Source organism: Mobula hypostoma, chromosome 1 (assembly GCF_963921235.1).
Source record: "Mobula hypostoma chromosome 1, sMobHyp1.1, whole genome shotgun sequence".
NCBI classification, from domain to species: Eukaryota; Metazoa; Chordata; class Chondrichthyes; order Myliobatiformes; family Myliobatidae; genus Mobula; species Mobula hypostoma.
In genome coordinates, this window is record NC_086097.1 from 184,997,155 (window position 1) to 185,017,873 (window position 20,719).

The 20,719-nt window shown below is 37.9% G+C and overlaps 1 protein-coding gene across 9 annotated transcripts in view; it reads left to right on the plus strand.

Annotated features, from left to right (window-relative positions):
• The window catches only part of runx1t1 (RUNX1 partner transcriptional co-repressor 1), a 105,148-nt gene that overhangs the window by 59,759 nt on the left and 24,670 nt on the right, over window positions 1–20,719 (plus strand). For 8 of the 9 annotated variants that reach the window (XM_063061434.1, XM_063061442.1, XM_063061408.1 and 5 more), the window contains 5 exons: window positions 7,684–7,865; window positions 8,485–8,735; window positions 9,100–9,185; window positions 9,542–9,740; window positions 10,360–10,425. In XM_063061434.1, coding sequence (XP_062917504.1) covers window positions 7,684–7,865; window positions 8,485–8,735; window positions 9,100–9,185; window positions 9,542–9,740; window positions 10,360–10,425 — 784 coding nt within the window. The remainder of the gene's footprint in view (window positions 1–7,683; window positions 7,866–8,484; window positions 8,736–9,099; window positions 9,186–9,541; window positions 9,741–10,359; window positions 10,426–20,719) is intronic. The other variant, XM_063061418.1, reaches the window with a different exon arrangement.

A 20,719-nucleotide genomic window follows, 5' to 3' on the forward strand; every position in this document is an offset into this window, starting at 1 on the left:
TTAACTCTTTTTGTACTGAACTTGAAATTTATAATTTAAAAAAATACAAAAAAGAATTTTCTTCTCTAAACTTCAAATTTGCATGTGGCAAGGGTAGTGAACCTATGGAGTATGTGCCTAAGATGGCAGACACAGAAATTTTGTTGGCATCCAGCATGCAGGCACTCCCTTCAGTTCTTTAAACAGCATCCATAATAATAAGGTACAAATTGATTATCTTTATAACCAAATGAAACAGCAAATGATTTATTTTACAACCTAAGAGCAGTGAGATGTTTTTACAGGAAACATTGTTCATTGCCTACAGCTCAGCATGCAACACAATCATACTCTCAATTCTAATGAACAAGCTCCAAAATCTGGACTTCTGTACCTCCCTCTGCCACTGGATCCTTGACTTCCTCACAGGGAGACCACAGTCTGTGCGAATCAGAAATAACATCTCCACTTCATTGATAATCAACACTTATTCACTTCAAGGATGTGTGGTTAGCCCACTGCTCTACTCTCTCTACACCCACTGTTATGCGGCTAGGCACTGCTCAAATGACACAGCTGAATGAGTGAACAAGACCCTCCCTCTGTCTGTGGTTGGGGTTGGCCATGGATATTACATAACATACAAGCCAGTAGGCGAGGCAGGGCAGGGCAGTACAATTTGGAGAGCCAGCTGTTGCCCATGCAGCAGGCTCCGCCTCACTGCACAGCCGATGAATCCAAAGGAACGGAAGAGACGGATACAATTTGGCACCAGCAGCATTGCACGTGTTTCCAGTCAGCATTGGACTGCCTTAGGCAGTCCAGCTATGGATTTTTTCCCTTGGGGTTTACTCTTGAAACCTTCCCCATGAGTGGGTATAATCACAAGGCAGTGGGAGTTCAAGATCAAGTTTTCCTTCTAGATGAGCTGCCAACCACAGCTGATGAGCCCCATCTGCCTAAAGGAACTGGTTTTAAGTGCTAGTAACCCCCAGCAACCCTTCTGCCAATAGAAACAGCTTAGTAGCTAAGCCATACCTGAAGGCCAGGAGCTGGACATGGTTGTCAGGGGCTATTTGAGATGCACGCCATTGGGAGCATTTAACGACAGAACGACCACTGGCAGAATTTCAGATGGGGAAGAGGTGACGTACAGGAGCAAGACAGATCAGCTGGTTAAGTGGTGTTGCAGCAATAACTTGCACTCAATGCCGAGAAGAAAAAGGAATTGATTGTGAACTTCAAAAATGGGAATTCAAGGGAATACACACCTGTCCTCATTGAAGGATCAGAAGTGGAAAGGATGAGTATTTTCAAGCTCCTGGGTGTCAACGTCTCTAAGGATCTATCCTGGGTCCAGTTTATTGATACAATTACAAGAAGGCATGACAGTGGTTATATTTCTTTAGGAGTTTGAGGAGAATTGTTATGTTACCAAAGACGCTCGCAAATTTCTACAGATGTACCTTGGAACGCATTCTAACTGGTTGTATCACCATCTGGTATGGAGGGGCCTCTGCACAGGATTGGAAAGTTGTAAACTCAGCCAGCTCTATTATGGACTGTAGCCTCCCCAGCGGCCAGGACACTTTCAAAAGGTGATGCCTCAAAAAGGTGCCATCCATCAATGAGGACCAACAACACCCAGGACACGCCCTTTTCTCATTGCTATCATCAAGGAGGAGGTACAGGAGCCAGAAGGCACACACTCACTGTTTCAGGAACAGCTGTCGTCATATTTGTGAATGGACAATGAATCCATTGACACTACTTTGGCATTTTTACCCTCTCTTTCTGTACTACTTATTTAATTTTATTTATGTTTATATTTATAGTGATTATGTATTTTAGTGTACAGTTCCCATAAAATAACAAATTTCACAACATATGCCAGTGATATTAAATCTGATTCTGACTCTCACACTGGCTTGGTGCCAGCTAGATGGTTGCAAGAACACAGGATAGGTTTTGAAGTCCTTCCACACCTTGTGTGCCCATTATTATCTGGGTAGTAAATGGTTACAATAACAATAGTATTTATCAATATTATTTTTAAATTATCTTTTTAAAAGATTAATATTAATTTTTGACCAGGTTTTCTACAATACTTATTTCAATCTGTCTCTGTTATGTTATTATTAATAGTAAAACAATGAATACACGCAAATGAGCAACAGGGCTCATCCCTTTTCCTTAGAGTCAATTATTTTTAATAATTTATTGATCAGTGATAGCTCTGCTTAAAATTACCATCACACATGAGTGAATTTTTCAGATTATTGCCATTTTGAGCACACACTCACAAATGGGTTCACCCTCCCTAGGATATGATAGATGTGCCTGATTCACAGTTTTCTATCTTTCAAGGTAGCTGTTCAAGTTTTGATTACACTCTACTAAACTTGAATAAATAGCCATAGCTTTTCTATAGGTAATTAATGTACTATTAATCTATTGTGCAGATTCTATGAAAAGTTTCTGTTTGTAAATTAAAGGTTCAGATATACAGCACACAGATATATTTCTGATTTTATTTTCCCTTGGAATATATTTCATATAAATCTATTTGTTCTTTGTGTGCAACTTGAACAATTTATTTACTCTGCTGCTGGGTTTCAAATCACACAGCACTTCCATTATTTTAGCTGCTTACATTTGTAATCTTGCCCAAAACAAAAACACCCTGATTATCTATCAACTCAGTTTTTATCGGCCAGGAATAATTCTGATATGAATGCAAAAAAATCTTCCTCAGCCCTTCACACTGCTATAGTCTCCAGTTTTATTTGCCTCCTTCTGCCATAACAGTCTTCATTCATAGGATTCCCTCAATGTCACTGGATACAGAATTTTCCATTGTGATTTACTTTGACCACCCTACTTCTTTAGATCCCTGAAATTGATTTCGTAGTCCCCATTTTCCTACTGTACCATTTATTTTGATGGTTGTGGATTTAAAAGGTTCTATTACAGTGGCTTAGGTGAGTAAATGCAATACATTCTCTAGTTGGTACCCACTTGTGCCCACAATGCATCACTGATGGAGGGAACAAATGATTGGGGCAACAGGTAGGGTACAGACAGGCAAGCTGCTTTGTCCCAGACAACGTTGAACTTCTTGAATGTGTTTGCAGCTCCACTAATGCATAATTCCATCATGCTCTAGACTTCTGTTTTGTTCTTTGAGATATCAAAAGCTGAGTCATCTCTGAGGATACCAAGTCCAGTGTAGAATGATGTACTCCTATAGCACGGTCCCGTTGAATTTCTTATTGAAGGCCTACAGGATCTGAGTGGTGGTGACTTTGGCAATGGTAGTGCAATTGTCAGGGAAGAGAAAGCCATGAGTGGTCATTGAGGTGGTGACTGCCTGACTTTTTGAATGTTATTTACTATTCAGCAGTTTAAGTGTTGACTTGATTTTGTTGCAAAATAGGGATGAACTTAATTGGTTGAAGAAATATGAATACACTTGAACATTATGTAAATATTAGGTAAAAATTCCTACTTCCTGCCTTATGAGGCAAAGAAGCCAGCTGATGATGCAGCTGAAGCTGATTAGGCCTTGAATCTTTTTATAGGAGTTTCCCTAACCCGAAGCTGGGAAGGTTAACCTCGAACAACTGCTCCCTCTTTATTGTGGGGATTTGTGTCTAGCCATTGGGTTGCTTTCTCCTTGATGGCCATTGACAAGATTTACAAGCTTCTTGATGCCATATTCTGTCAAGTGCTGACATAATATCAGGGACAGACACTTGGGCTTCACTCCTGGAACTGAGCTCTTTAACCTGGACCAAAGTTAGGAAAAAGGTTGAGGCAAAGTGGTCCAAGAAAACTCACAGAACCACGATGTGCATATTATTTGTGAGTAGGTGCCACTGTGATTGTAAGGTATATTAAAATTATTGCACCCGACTATACCGTACAGAATAAAGCATTGTTTTTCCAAACAATTATGCTGTTTTATTAAACTTTAAAGCGTTTTGCATTTATAAACTGCTAGATTATTATACACAGACTGTGTGTAGCCAAACACTTTGACCAAAGGTCTAAACTAATCATTTTATTTTCGCAACTGAAGAATTGTAATTCAATTAAATAGTTAATATCAGTAATGGTGACTGCGAAATGACCTGATTGACATAAGAGTCCATCTGGTACACTAGTGCTCTTGAGTATGGAAATCTGCTGTTCTTACCATGTGACTTTATTCTGCAGCAATGTGATTGACTCTTCACTGATTTCTGAAATAGTCAAGCAAGACAAATAAGGAAGGGAAATAAAACCAGGCCTTATAAGCATGCATCCCATGCTTATAATGCAAATACAATGAAAACATAATGCAATTTTATCTTCTGAATTGCTTTGGATGGAATAAAGGAAGTTATAGAATTGCTATGCTATCTAAGTCGGTGGGTCAAGGGGACATGCAGGGTTTAACTGAAAGCTGCAGTTTTTTGGGGTAGGTTGCTTCAAACTTCAGATGTGTTGTCTTCAACAGCAAAGATGACCATCTCTGGGTGGATAAAGTAGGCTAGATGCATTGTACACTTTTTATTAGTTGGGAATGGAAAATTAGCAAATACCCTAACAAGAAAAAAGTTGCAGATTTAGTCACAGATTAGGAAGCATGTTTTTGAGGGTTTTCATTGTTCCAAAATTGAATTGTGAAATCAGCACAATTAATGACTTAAATTCCTGCTTGAAATCTATTAATGAATAATTTTTTATTATTGTTTCAGATGGATGTATGCGTGCAAGATGTTTAACATATGAGACATTCTCTGTATCAATTTTGTATAGCTTTCCTTTCAGAGGCTTTAGTACTTTTAAAATCTTTATGTTTCTAGGTTTGAGCTAACATTTTGGCATAGCACAGATATTTTTCTTCTCTATGTGGGAAAGGTTTTTTTTTGCAAAAAAAAAACGTGATAATTCATTCTAAAATGAGACATTTACTTAACATTAGCTTTGTGACCTTGCTACACCTGAGCTTTTCCTTTTGCTTTGCATGCTTCATTTTCATTTGGTTTCTGCTTTATTCCCAACCCCATGAGAGTGTCTTTTTGTTAAGGTACTTGGGAGTGACTGGCCAAATGGTCATTAGCTATGTGAGCCTAGGCAGGGAAGGTTAGAATCTCTTTTGACCACAGAGCTTCGCAGATTGCTCTGGCCCATCTGGCCTCCTGGTTAGCAATCATAAATCCTTGTGTTTATCCTTCTGCCCAACTCGGGAGTGTTGAACACTTCTGTAATTGCTTTTGCTCCAATCAGTTCACAAGATAATTACAGGTTTAAAAAAAAACTGATTTTAGTTCATCCATCCAGGAAAATCCTAAATTATCCCCCTTTTCAGCATTCAATTATTTCTTAAATGTTTCCAGTGCTTTTGTCTCTGCCGCTGGGAGTATGTGCCAGTGTTCATTGTGCCTGCATAGTGTCAATCCTTAGTTTTTCATGTTGCTAGATCCTATTGTCCTCCTCTTTCAGTGTATTTAGTAATATTCTCCATTACATTTACAATACTTGAGAATCACCTAAACATCTATAATATCACTTTTCAGGCAACTGCTTTTGAACTGAAAATCTTCAGTTTCTCCAGTCTTTTCTTGCAATTTGTACTATTTGACACTAGAGATCAGCCCCACAGCTTTTCTATACACAGTCTGAAGCCACTGAATGCACGTGTTGTGCTTTATTGAGGAAACTTGCACAATCTGATCAGGGTGCTATATGGTTTACAAACAGTTTCTCTAGATCGTATTTTACTGCTTTGTAATTTAACATTGCATTTGCTTCTGCTGAGCAATGGCAAATACTTGCTTGTGAATACGAACCTGTGGTACTCTAGCGTGGGAGTAATCTATTTAACTCCATTCCCTGGATAACTCTAGAGATTCTTCCCTTCCACCATTAAATTTGATGCAATTGATTTTTAAAAGCCATCATCCACCTAGCTGCAATTTCATCGCTCTGTTTTCTCAGTCAATAAGCAACTACTCTGCACTTCCTAAGTTTACTTTATGTTCAGCCTTTGAAATTGTACCCTTGTATAGCAATATTTGAGGTGCAAGAGAAAGTGATCTATTGTACTCTGGGAAATACTGCACCACATCCAGACAAAGGGTCTCGGCCCGAAATGTCGACTGTACTTCCTGTAGATGCTGCCTAGCATTTTGTGTGTGTTGCTTGAATTTCCAGCATCTGCAGATTTTCTCGTGTTTGCTGATCTAACCACCATCATTGTTTTCCTCTGACTAAGCCAATCTGAATACAAGACGCCACTGCCCTTAACCGCCTTTCCCTTTTTTTTTTGCAGTTAAATCTATCGTATGGTGCTCTCAAAGAGCAGGAATTGTAGAATTATACAGCACGAAAAGGGCCCTTTGGCTCAACTCATCCATGCTGATCAAATTGTCTAACTGAGCTTATCCCACTTGCCTGCATTGGGCCCATATCCCTAAATCTTTCCTTCTCATGTACTTGTCCAAACATCATCTAAATGTCTCTCAAACTATTGTTGGTTATCATTGCTTGGCGCCTATAACATGACAGCGTCGCTGTTACGTACCATGCGGCAGCCCAACCCAAAGTGTTTCCATGCCTCCCTGTGAGATTTTATAAGCTATAGAGATTTTATAGCTTTAAAAAAACTAGGGTGGTTTGAATGTGTCTAAACGCCGACAACTTCAAAAATCAATTTTGCGTTTGACCTAATGACTGAAGTAAATGGCTATTGAAGCAGCAGTAAAGGATTGAGACAGTGACGGGTTCCCAGTGACGATGGTCTCTGGCTAGTGATTAAATTCTGACTGGCTTGCACATGTTCATGTGGTTCAAGTGCAAGTCCACCTATTTCTCCTACTTACATTGACCTGTTGTCCAAGTGATTGTATCTAGGTTATGATGTGCTGTGCGTACATTAGTTTAGTGAAACATTAAGTGCCTTGTGTTCAGGAATGTCGGTGGAAGAACCTGTAAAATTGGTTTGTAGAACTGCCTTGAAGAATATGTTTCTATTTTATTCACTGCCTTAAAGAATATTTCTATTCACATTGGTTGTTCAGAGCTTTGAGTCATTAGGCAATTCAGAGGGATGAAGGCTAACAGGTCATTAACTTGCAGAGGAAAACAAATCATATTTCTAAATTTAAGTAGAAATTTGATTTATTTTAAACTGCTAAGGACAACAGGATTTTCCTTCTGTGTCATAAATTGTTTCAACTGATAAGTTATAATATACAGTGTTTATGGAGCACATAGTGAATGGACTGATAACACTGAAATGTAAATTCATGACTCTTGATTGGTGCTGCATGCAACTTCATATGAATGCTGTCTCTATGGCAACCACCTTGGCAGTTCAGCTCTGGTTGAATGCTTACTTCTATGCTGCATATTGCTAAATGGACAACATTGTACCTTACCATGCTCATGACTACACGCCCAATGTAGAATTAAAGCTAAATGCAATCTGTGTTTTATAGTGTGATGCCATGACACTCTATAATGACTAACATTCCATCACTGGGGGGGAAAAAAGTCAAAATTGTACCTTCCAAGGGCAGCTAGTAATTCATTCTGTTGTCAAGCCACTTTTGTTATTTGCTTAATCGTTCATCTGTAAGGTTAGCAGGGTGTAGCATCTTTCCCTATGTGACCATGCTGACAGAGATGTTGTTTGCTGTGCCACTCTTCTTGCAGGCCAACCTACCCCTGCTCCAGAGGGAGCTACTTCACTGCGCGCGCTTGGCCAAGCAGAACCCAGCACAGTACCTCGCACAGCATGAGCAGCTGCTGCTGGATGCCAGCACCACCTCACCCGTCGACTCCTCCGAGTTGCTGCTTGATGTTAATGAAAATGGGAAAAGGCGAACTCCAGACAGGTGAGACAAATGGTTGCAATTTATCAATGGAACGGAGTTTCTTTCTGAGCCAGAATGTATCTGCACAGATGCATCATGGGAGCAAATACAAGCAGACAAATGATCGCTGACTTGTACTTTTTCTTCTTTAAATCGCAACAGCTTGTCGTCAACTGTGAAAATTAATTCTGAGTGAGGAAGGATTTTTTTCTTCTTGTTGAATTAATTAATGAACCCATGGAACTGTGCTTAATCCTGTCTAATCTTTATATGATGGCATGAGATGAGTAACCAAGAAAGTGCTGGTTGAAGGGAAACTGACAGTATTGCTGCTGCTTTTTTTCTGCATATGGTCAGCTATGGATGAATAGCTGCAACGAGGTTCTAAGTTCATTAAAAGAGCTCATTAAAAAGATCATTCTGTTTCTGCACTAACATAGGAACGTGTCAGTCAATGTACCTAGCTAAATTTGATATGTGTAAATATGGTCGCTATTTGTAATAGGATTTGGCAACACTGGTGCCGGCAAGCATAATGCTAATGAGGGGAGCTTTGTAGGTTTATCGTACGACTACCACATCATAGTAGCTTTATGCTTTGAAAATTCATATATATTTGATTATCTTGCCCATTTTGCAGAACCAAAGAGAATGGCTACGATCGCGAGCCTTTGCACTCAGAGCATCCCAGCAAGCGGCCCTGCACTATAAGTCCCAACCAACGGTTTAGTCCAAATAATGGGTTATCCTACCAGCCCAACGGCCTGCCTCACCCAACACCACCCCCACCTCAGCACTACCGTCTGGATGACATGGCCATGGCTCACCATTACAGGGATTCATACAGACATCCCAACCACAGAGACCTCAGGGACAGGAACAGACCTCTCGGTGAGTATCAATCTTGGACCTTTGTCACCACATGCAAAAATCTATCAAATAACCATTCCATTTACTTGATTTATTGTCTGCTGAACTGCCAAAGGCACCATAATGTACTAAAAGGAAGAGTCGTGTTGAGATGATGTATGCTTATTATTACCAGAGAGCGTTGCGTGTGCAATTGACCGAAACTTGCCTATGGACATTGTGGTAAAGCCGGTGTGTTTGTTGAAGGATGGCTGTGTCACTTTTATGTCAGTGATGGGTATTGGAGGGATGGCAATAAGCTACTTGATGGATAATTAAAAAAACAATGGCATGTTTTCCAGCAGAATAGCTTTGGAAGTCTGAAATTATGTTCCACTGTTGGCAGGGATGCATGGCACCCGTCAAGAAGAAGTGATTGATCATAGACTAACGGATAGGGAATGGGCAGAGGAGTGGAAACACCTTGATCATGTAAGAAAATTGATGAATTTACTGAAAAGCTAACCAAAAGTACAACTTTTTTATTTGCACCAAAGGATAGTTTATATTTGCTCTGAATAATTAAAAATATAAATTATGTTTTAGAGTTGGATATGGCAGATTTCTGGTCAGTGTTGATACTAGCTTCAAGTAAATGCATAAAAATATTTTTCATTTCTAATGATAAAATGATTTTTCATTTTTAAGTCTACAGCTTGATTGAAATTTTACTTGAATGTGGAAAGGTGGTAGTTTGTAAATATTCCGGAATTTTTTGTCCCTTGATTTGTATGTGAAAGTACAGGATCAGGTTCAGAGGCTCACTGATGCATCCGGTGTTGTTCCAGCTTTTAAACTGTATCATGGATATGGTAGAGAAGACAAGGCGTTCACTTACAGTCCTTCGGCGATGTCAAGAAGCTGATCGTGAGGAGCTTAATTATTGGATCAGACGATACAGCGATGCAGAGGATATTAAAAAAGGTAGCGGCAACAGCAGCCATTCCAGACAACAGAGTCCTGTGAATACCGATCCTGCCCAACTAGGTAACAGTTTTGGGTCCCATAACCTACTCTTTAATGTAGCGCTTTGAAGCTTATACTGCTGCCACTATACTGTAAATCTAGTGCAGACTTCACAGTAATGTGAATAGGGCTCAAATTTCAAAATGTATACACCCCCATTCACTATTGGTATATCTAAATTGCTTATCTATCTAAGGGGAGATGTATTAGCTCCAGAAAACAGCTGGAAATATCTTTGGACTTCAGATTTCCGAAGTCTGGTCTCCCACCACCCCATCAACAGTCCGACCAACATGTGTCAGTTGATAAATTAATACATTTGCAGTCAGATGAGCTGCTGCACACGTTGTGTCCCAGCTCCCTCTGAGCCTGACAAATGCAGTTAATGTTGGCTGGAGAAATAGTACCATGTAGGATGCTATTGCCGTGCATTCGTATAATTGTGTCAGCATATGTGAATCCATGTCATTACTTACAGATGCCCCTGTGTTCTGACAGTGGAATGACATAGAGAAAAATGCATGCCATGGTCCACACTTTAATTTGTCCTGTTAAACTTGCAACTAAAGAGTCAACTGCTGTAAAGATGTGCAAAGTTACCCAGAAATAGACTTGCTCACAAAATTTTTCTCCTATACAGATTCCCATCGGGAGTTCCTCCACAGACCATCTGGTCATTTACCAGAAGAAATATGGAAAAAAGCTGGTAAATGTTATGGTGGAAAAGGGTTGAGGGAGTGTTGGTTGCAAGGGGTATGTGCGTGTGTGCATGCGTTTAAGCATCATTGTTATAGTGAAGTGAATTTATTTTTAGCCTTTTTTTTAAATTAAACTTCACCTTGAACATTGCAACATTAAATAAATTGTCTTGAATTGTCAGTATGAGGTAAGTCTAATCTCATTGTTCGTAAAGACAAAATTCTATTTTTAGAACATAGACATAGAATAGTACAGCACATTACAGGCCCTTCGGCCCACAATGTTGTGCTGACCCTTAAACCCTGCCTCCCATATAACCCCCGCACCTTAAATTCCTCCATATACCTGTCTAGTAGTCTGTGTGTAGTACTTTAGACATACGGCATGGTAACAGTCCCTTCGGGCTCATCGAGCCTACACCATCCAGTGACCCCCATGTAACAAATTAATCGCTTAACCTCTCCACCTTTGGGATGTGGGAGGAAACCAGAGTACCCAGAGGGAACTAGCACAGTCATGGGGTGAACTTAAAACCTCCCGTGACAGAATTGATAATAACGTTAGGCCAACCGTTTCTCTGCTCTGCCACCCATTGTCTCAGTGCCTTCACAACATAATACTTGCAACTTGACAACTGTTTGGACGAGCTTAGTAAAACTCAACTTGAACCTGATAGCCCGAACCCTATAAACACCTTAAGATAGTTAATTTTACTATGTCCTATACAACCCAGTCATTAGCATAAATGTAACGATCTTATACGATTTTTTTTGAGGAATATTGTTGAAGAGCTGATGATACAGGCCATGAGGATACGCAAATCATCTTATTCTGAATTGAATTCTCAAGCTAGACCAGCATGGCACTTATCCCAGATATCTCATCAGAGTTTCCGGTTGACCCAACCACAATATAGGTCCTGCAAAGTTTGTGTTAGATGTACAGGTGGTTCTTCTGATCCTGAAATCTCACATCAGAGCATTCAGTTTCATAAATAGAACAAATTTATTTTATTAGAAGCTTTCTTTTAGCATTTTGGTATTCTTTCTATTAGAAGTGAAGTGTATCCCGTGCAATTTTCCCCACATAAAATTACTCCGTTTTAGGTCTTGCCTTCAGTTTGCTTTTCATCAACAGATGTTAATCCTTTTGATCTAAATGCAAAAACAAAAAACACGCACACACACAAATGCTGGAAACCCTTTTGGTAAAAATGAGCAACCCTATTGGAAAAAATCACCTTGGCATCCTGAAAGTCATATCACTGTATTGTAGAGAAACCATGGTACAGATTCTGTCAGTGGCTGGTGTATAAAATCAAGATTTTTTTTATCAAGTCATAACCTTGTTTCAATGTATTGGGCCTTGAGAGGTGCAAGAACAGTATCTTGTCATTAATTGCAGATTAACTCTTCTCATCTAGTGCTCTGGTATTCAAAAACATTGATTTCTGTTAGCTTATATGAGGGACTGTTTGCCTATTGCACTTTAAACTTGATATGATGTGCTCTATTATATCCTGATTTTAGGTGTACTTGCATTTTGTTTTATTCCATTGTGATAGAGAGGGAGAAATCTGTGGTCTGCTATTCATAGGTGCATTATGTTGTTGGGAAATCTAGCTTTATGAATTTTATTGGGTTGTATTAGATTTACAAAGTGAAATTAGTAGATTAAATAATAGGAGAATTGATTTTGTTACAGGCAAATGTAGATTAAAGGGAATCAGTGCCGTTTAGACCAATACCCTACAGAATTGTTGTCTGTAATTTGTCTCCCTTTGAGAGTCAGTGTGTAGAACTGCACCCCAGTGAGAGTCGGCGTCTGTTAGATCCATACCCCAGTGAGATCAATCTGTAGCTCTGTCATCCAGCAAGAGTTAGTGTGTTGATCTACCCCCAGGAAGAGCCAGTGAGTGTGGGACATGAGCCCCAGGGAGAGTAGGTGTGCTTGGAACCTGTCCTCCAGGGAAAATGAGTCTTGTCTCCTGCTAGATGTAGATAGGTGGGATTTTAGGCTGCAACATTCTTGATGTGTCCCTTGTGTTCAGCTGCACCCCATTTATTCCATGAAGATGGGAATGCAATAATATTCCCAGAAGAATGTAGCAGACCTTTGTTTGTGAAAGTATCCTTCACAGTGGCATTTCTCAGGAGAAATCAGTAGATCATGGGAAGGGATTGGCAATCCAACCTTGGGGATCTGTTTAAATGTAAACTACAATGAAGCAGATTGAGAGAATGGGGTGAACATTAGGGGAATCTGCTCAAACTGAGTATTTGAATATCATTTGAGGTTGTGTTCTGTTGGGTTAGGACACTGGGACATGAAACCAGAACATGGAAACTAAGATGTAGATCTTCAAAGAAAGAGAGGATTTAAAAATAGGTAATTGTTAATTATGCTTAAAATGTGAATATTCAAATTATCACCCAATATTTGCATTATGTCCAGTTTGCACAGTACATAATAATATTTCACAAATCTGTGTGCATTTTTCTGAACGATGGTCACAAGTGCTTGGTAATGAGCTAAATCTTGCAAAATGCACTATTTGCTGAGACGCTGTTGGCCCATCAGATAGTATGTTATATTAAGATTTCCTAGGTTATAAGATCTTCCAACTAACCCTGAATTTCCTTGTCTTGGCGAAAAGATTAAGGTTTTCATTATGGATTAAGGCAGATGGGAGAAAGTAAACGGCACCACGCACGGATATTCGATCAGAAGGTATAGGAGCAAAATTACGCCATTCAGCCTATCGAGTCTGCTCTGATATTCCATCAAAGCTGATTCTTTTTCCCCAATCCCATTCGCCTTGCAACACTTCATCAACCGAGAATGTATCAGTTTCTGCCTTAAGTACATCCAGTGACTTGCCCTCTACAGTCCTCTGTGCAAATTCCTCGGATTCACCACCTGAAGAAATTCCTCATTTCTCTTTTAAAAGGATGCCCCTATATTCTGAGTCTGTACCCTCAGATTCTGGAATCTCCAACTAATGGGAACATCCTCTCCACATCAACTCTAATCAGGCCGGTCAATATCTGGTATGCTTCCATGAAGACTCCCCCCCCATCCTTCTGAATTCCACTGGTTGAAGGCCCACAACCATCAAACGTTTCTTATACATTGAGTCTTTCACTCACAGTATCATTCTTGTCAATTTGCATTGGACCTCTGGGGCCAGTACATATTTTCTTAGATACCGGACTCAGTTTGCTGTCAATATTTCAAAATGGGCTGGACTGACCAATGCCTTATAAAACCATAGCAGTTCATGCTTGCTTTTATATTGTAGTGCTCTCAAAATGATTGCTAACATGGCTTTTGCCTTCCTTACACAAACTGAACCTGCAAGTTAACCATTAACCAGATTATTAACATAGAGAGTGAAAAATTGTGGTCCTGTGGAACTTCTGGAAAGCTCACTTTATAGCACTGTCCTCTGCCAGTCGTCCAGTCTTCTGTCTATGCTAGCACCTTGCCTTTAACACCACAAACTCGTGTTTAGCTGCTTTGTGTGTGACGTCTTATCAAAGACCTGCTGAAAATCCAAGTAAAAATATCCACTGACTCTTCTCTACATAAACTGCTTGTTAACTTCCCCGAAGACTACTAGCAGGTTTGTCAGGCAAGATCTCTCCTTAATAAAACCACTGAATTATCTTTCTTTTTAAAACCATGTACTTTCAACTACTCCTAAATCTCATAATTAATAATGGACCCTAAAATCTTAGCAATGACTGAGGTCAGGCTATCTGGCCTGTGATGTCCTCTCTTGTGCCTCCCACCTTAAACAGGGGTGTTATATTCATGATTTTCCAGTTCTCTTTTAACCTTCCAGACTGATTCTTGAAAGACAACTATTAATGCTTCCAACATCTTTTCAGCTACATTTTTCAAAACTCTGAAGTGTTGTCCATCTGGACTAGGTGACATAACCTCCTCTGGGCCTTCTCCTCAGTGATGGCCACCACGCCACCTCCGACCCCTAACTCTCTCGACGTGCCTGTATTCAGCTAAAGGTACTTCATGAATAAAGGTTTCTATGCAGAATCACAATGTGTCTAAGGAGATTCATCAGTCAGGATGCACTTCAGGCACAATCAAGCTTAACTTGGTGGTCTAGGAAATTCATATTACAACATTTGAATGAGGGGACTTCACATTTGGTTCAATTAGCCATCTTGAAAATTAATGTTAAGCCTAACATGGGTAATAATCTTGGATCAGTTTCATGATCATAGTTTTACTGGAATAGTCATGTTTTTTACATTTATATCTATCTGGTATTTGTAAAGGATCATCAGATATGACTGGTGTTATAATTTGCAGTCTCAAGCATTGCTGCTCTGCTTGAGTGACCGGATTTATTAATTACTGGAATCACGCCTGGTTCTCCTTTCACTATTCTGTCCATAAATACTCAGCTCTCAGCTTCACATGAGGAAAGGCCTTTCTATTGCACAGGTCTTCATCACACATTTTAAATGTTCTCAGATCTAGCTGAGATGTGAACTAAGGGCAGTGTGTATGAATCCCAGTTTCTACAGAAACGAGTATAACTGTGATCCTACTTACACATCTTTACATGTAACACCTTCAGATGAATCTCTTCTCACAGTAGCAGTTGCTTCCTCCCACATGACTTTAGATATAGCAATTGAAGTAATTTTAACAAAATTTCACAAGGACTGCAGTATTCTTTACTTTTGTGAGCTCTGATAGCCTTACAACTTCCACAGGGTGGGGTTTCCCCAAGATTTGCTGTTGATTCTGAAATCATTTGACGTAACATCTCAGCATATAAAAAAAAACTGGCTGCTAGACTGCCCTGATAAAATACCTCTACCAGTATCAATGGACAAATATTCTTCTGCTCCTTACTGATTCTGTTGGTGTAGAATTGGTGAAAAATCCCGAATTTGACAGAAGCTAGTATCACTGTCAGAAATAACAGGAATTCTGCAGATGCTGGAAATTCAAGCAACACACATCAAAGTTGCTGGTGAACACAGCAGGCCAGGCAGCATCTCTAGGAAGAGGTACAGTCGATGTTTCAGGCCGAGACCCTTCGTCAGGACTAACTGAAGGAAGAGTTAGTAAGAGGACTAACACTCGACGAAGGGTCTCGGCCTGAAACGTCAACTGTACCTCTTCCTAGAGATGCTGACTATCACTGTCAGATTTGGGATTTTGACACTAATCCTGATTGTTGGATGGGCCATTTCAAGGTTTTACAGATGAATTAGCTCCTTTTTGCTGTAGTGCTCAATTTCGTTTGTCAAAGAAAATTATCTGGAACACTTATCTTAGCCTCTTTTATTTCCACCACTTCCTATCTAGGTTTGGGCTAATTCCAATTACCTTTTGTATTGTGTTATTCTGCACAAATTTCTCAGTGCTGTTGCTTTTAGACACAACTGAGGATGTGGTTGTTTGCAAGGTCTGTCATTCAGTGAAGCAAGAGAAAATTATCTCAGTGCCTCTTTATGAGGGGGATGAAAAAACAAGCCTTAACAATATCCCAGTATCATGTTTCAAAGTTGTACATACTACTGAGCTACATACACAAAATGCTGAAGGAACTCAGCAAGTTGAGCAGCATTTATGGATGGGAATAAACAGTTCATGTTTCGGGCTCGGGATGAAGAATTTTGGCCCTTAACTTTGACTGCTTATTCCCTTCCGTAGATGCTTCCAGAGTTGTTGAGTTCCTCTCATATTTTGTGTGTGTGTTGTTCAAGATTTCCAGCACAATCGCTTGTGTTTATGTATTAGTCGTACCAGTATTTTTTTTATATAGAGCTGAACAAAAACGATGAAATAAACCTTCCAAAATGAAGCTAGACAATTATCATTTCTCGACCTATGAGATTAATAAAATATAAATTGTCATAAATTATATATTTAATTTATCGCCCCGTTATCTAGATCTGCATTTCTCCAAAGACTCATTGAGTATTATCACCATCTGGCATAGCACTGAGCCTTTTCAGATCAGAAAGGCCCTTTTTCTATAGTTGGTCTCTGCTTGGTTAGCTGGTAACTATTTTGAACAGCTTGCCATCACTAGCAAATGACGTGTCAATTTTAAATGTAGTTCAAGAGAACTTCTGTTGCCTTTGTGAATTGCTGCTCTTTAGAGAGAGGGATGGTACCAAATGTAGAATTGGGGAAGGGAGCATAAAATGCTTAAAAACACTGTACCTTAGTTTTAAAAGTAATTATCCTGTATTTGTGCAACAGCAGATGTTTTTACTGTTGGTAGAGGACTAGTTTGGTATGTATCCTAGTCTGCCCTTTTTCATTGTAATTTTATGCATAATAGTGATGTAAAGGTAGCCATATAATCAGACTTTTCTGCATTCACTTTTATTTATATTACTTCCTGAGACAGCAGATAGTTTTAATCTTTTTTAGTGTGACAGTTAATGTGCATACATTGAATAGTCCTTATTTACAGTGTAAATCAATTGAACGAGGGATTGAAATTTATTTTTTGGTGAAACATTAAACCTTAAAGTGTTAGAGAGAGGCATGTGGCTATTTTTTTTAAAAATGAGGCTTTTGTCTATCTGAAGGAATTGTAGTTCTAGTGTTGTAATGGAAAGTTAAATGCTTATTTGTAAATTGCAGGAATTATTCAAGCACATTACTGACATCCCACCAAATCTCTTTACTAATCCCATGTGCTAGCTAGGCTCAAAAAGAAATGCATAATTTTAATATAAATTGCCTGATTTGCATAGACAATTAGTCAAGCTACTCTTCTGATCGTAAGCAAAATTGTTTTCTGGTTTTGCCATTGAGTGAAAATTTCACTTCACCTTGGATATTTACCATAAAACTAACAGATTAGCAACATCTAGATTTTTTAGAAATAATATTTATGATACTCCATATTTGTAAGATGTGCTGTTTATATGTGGTGATTTGTGTTGAAAAGTGGACAGAAAATGTCCATATCCACAATAATGTACTGAAGTATCTTTAAAAATAGTATCAACATAGAGTAAGTATCATTTTGTAAAGAACTGAAAGATGGGGTCAGTGTAAATATGAATGAGTAATACAGCTGGTGAATGTATATTTATAAAGTGTGAATTTTAGTAAGTATTACGAATGTATTCCAGCAAGTTTGTTTTGACAAATGCAACACTACAGTGTCACCTGTGCTGAAATGATTATCAAATTTGGCACTACTATAATCATACATATTTTGCAAATTCTCAGAAAATAAAGTTGCTTGCAGATGTGAAGTACAAGACCTAGATAACGTTCAGGCATAGTTTGATGCACGGCAGGTAACTTGCATATTATCAATATGTCTGGAAATGGCAATCATCAAACACGAGTAATTCTCTTTCAATATTTTTATTAGTTTCTGCATAGAAGAATACAGAGTACAAGATATATTATAAGTCAAAAGAAAAAAAATAAAATAGTACCAAATATGTTGTATTAAAAATACAGTTACAATCACAAAACCCTGTATTCATAAAAATTTAAATGGTAATATTGAAATATAATTTTGGTTTAAAAATATAAACCCACTACCAAAGTCAGAGCTGTTAGGAAAAACAAGGGGGGGGGAAACCCTTATCATATAGTAAAATATATTATTAGCCACCATCTGTACTTTTACAACAAATCAAAGGTTTTGAAAATAACTCAGAAATGGTCCCCACAATATATAAAAATCTTGGCTAGATTCAAAAACTGAACAATGGATCTTCTGTAAATTTAAGCATGACATAACATCATGTAAGCAGTGAGCGTGAGTAGGCAGAACAGCATCCTTCCATTTAAGCAAGACCGCCCTTCTAGCTATAGAGAGATAAAAGCCAAAATGTGCAAATCAGGTGTCTCCAAAATAAAGTCTTTTCCTCCAACAAAACCAAATAATGTGGTCAAAGGGTTAGGCTTAAAATTTACCTTGAAAAGTACTGAGAAAGTTCTGAATACTTCCAATATCTTTCAAGGCTCGGACATGTCCAAAACATGCAAATTAATGAAGCTTCTCCGTTATTACATCTATCACAGAAAGGGGATATATCGGAATAAAAACAAGATAGCTTATCTTTAGACATGTGAGCCCTATGAACCACTGTAAACTGTAAGAGGAAACGATGGGCACATTACGATGAAGTGTTCACCAATTTAAAAATTTCATTCCAAGTTTCCTCAGAGATTGAAGTCTGTAAATCTTCTTCCCAAAGATTTTTAATTTTGTCTATAGGAACATCTGTCATTCCTAGCAGCATACCATAAATATTAGATATTGAACCATTATAAAAAGGTTTCAAATTTAAAAATTACATCTAATAAGTCCTTTTCGGAACTTATAGGAAACGTATATAGTTGAGAACGCAGTAAGTCTCTAATGTGTAAATAATGAAAAAAGTGAGTTTTGGGTAAACTATATTTAGCTGACATTTGCTCAAACGAAAGAAGACTTCCTTCAACAAACAAATTCAGGGAACATTTAATACCCAATCTATTCCATTCTTTAAAAACTGAATCAGTCATCGAAGGTTTAAAAAAAATAGAACAAATGGGGACTAGACAAAGAAAATCTCAATCGACCAAAGAATTTCCTAAATTGTACCCAGATCCTCAAGGTATGTTTAACTACGAAATTTTCAGTTAGTTTACTAAAGGATAAAGGGAGTGAGGATCTGAGAAGAGAAATAATAGAAAATTTATTAACAGAGTTAGCTTCTAAAGAAACCCATATCAGATGGTCCTCACAGTTTATATAATATGTCTAAAACGCAAGATTTCATATATTGACTGCCCAGTAATAAAACCTAAAATTTGGTAAAGCTAAACCTCCATTTTTCTTAGATTTTTGAAGATGAACTTTATTTAGTCAAGAATACTTGTTTTTCCATGTATAAGAAGATACAATAGAATCAAGAGAATAAAAACAGGTAATGCCTGAAAAAGGTGTATAAATTTAGGTAAAATATTCATTTTAAATCTTTTTATTGAGTAAGTATACAAAAAAGGTAAGCCATATAAACATTAATACAATGTTAAAGTATAATAAAATTCCAAAAGATAACAATACCAAAAAGAAAATACTACAAACAATGTAATTTAAGCATAAGAAACCAAGATAACATAATAGTATACTAAATTTTATATATATCAATGGAAAAAAAAGAAAAAAAAAACAACCCCCAAAAAAAACCCACCGTGCAACTAACTAAAAGCAAAGCAAAGCAATGGGCTAACTTGAAACCAAACATAGTTAAACTTAAAATCACGTCCTCAATCCCGACCTCCATTAAAGCAGTGAAAAAAAAACAAGAAGGGTAAATATTACATTAAATGAAAATATCGAATAAAAGGTCCCCAAATCTGTTCAAATTTAAATGAAGAATCATAAAGGTTACTTCTAATTTTCTCCAGATTCAAACATAAAATCGTCTGAGAAAACCAAAAAAAGGTAGTTGGAGCATTAAGCTCTTTCCAATGTTGTAAAATACATCTTTTCGCCATCAAAGTAAGAAATGCAATCATTCTACGGGCTGAATGGGATAGATTACTAGAAATTTTAGGTAGTCCAAAGATAGCAGTAATAGGGTGAGGAGATATATCTATATTTAATACCTTAGAAATAATATTGAAAATATCTCTCCAAAAAGTTTCCAAAGTAGGGCAAGACCAAAACATATGAGTTAAAGAGGCTATCTGCCCCGAACATCTATCACAGAAAGGATTAATATGCGTGTAAAAACGCGCTAACTTATCTTTGGACATATGTGCTCTATGAACCACTTTAAATTGAATTAGGGAATGTTTAGCACAAATAGAGGAAGTATTAACTAATTGTAAAATCTGGCCCCAATCATCCACAGAAATGGTAAGCCCCAATTCCTGTTCCCAATCTACCCTAATCTTATCAAATGGAGCTTTCCTAAGTTTCATAATAATATTATAAATCATAGCCGATGCACCTTTCTGACATGGATTAAGGTTAATTATCGAATCTAAAATATATATAGGAGGAAGCATTGGAAAGGAAGAAAGTATAGTACTTAGGAAATTTCTAACTTGTAAATATCTAAAAAAATGTATTCTTGATAAGTTATATTTATTAGATAATTGTTCAAAAGACATAAGGGAACCATCTAAAAATAAATCCAAAAACCGTAAAATACCCTTAGTCTTCCAAGTTTGAAAAGCGCGATCCGTAAAAGAGGGAGGAAAAAATATGTTACCTAAAATAGGAATCGCTAACCCGAATTGATTAAGATCAAAAAATTTTCTGAATTGAAACCAAATAC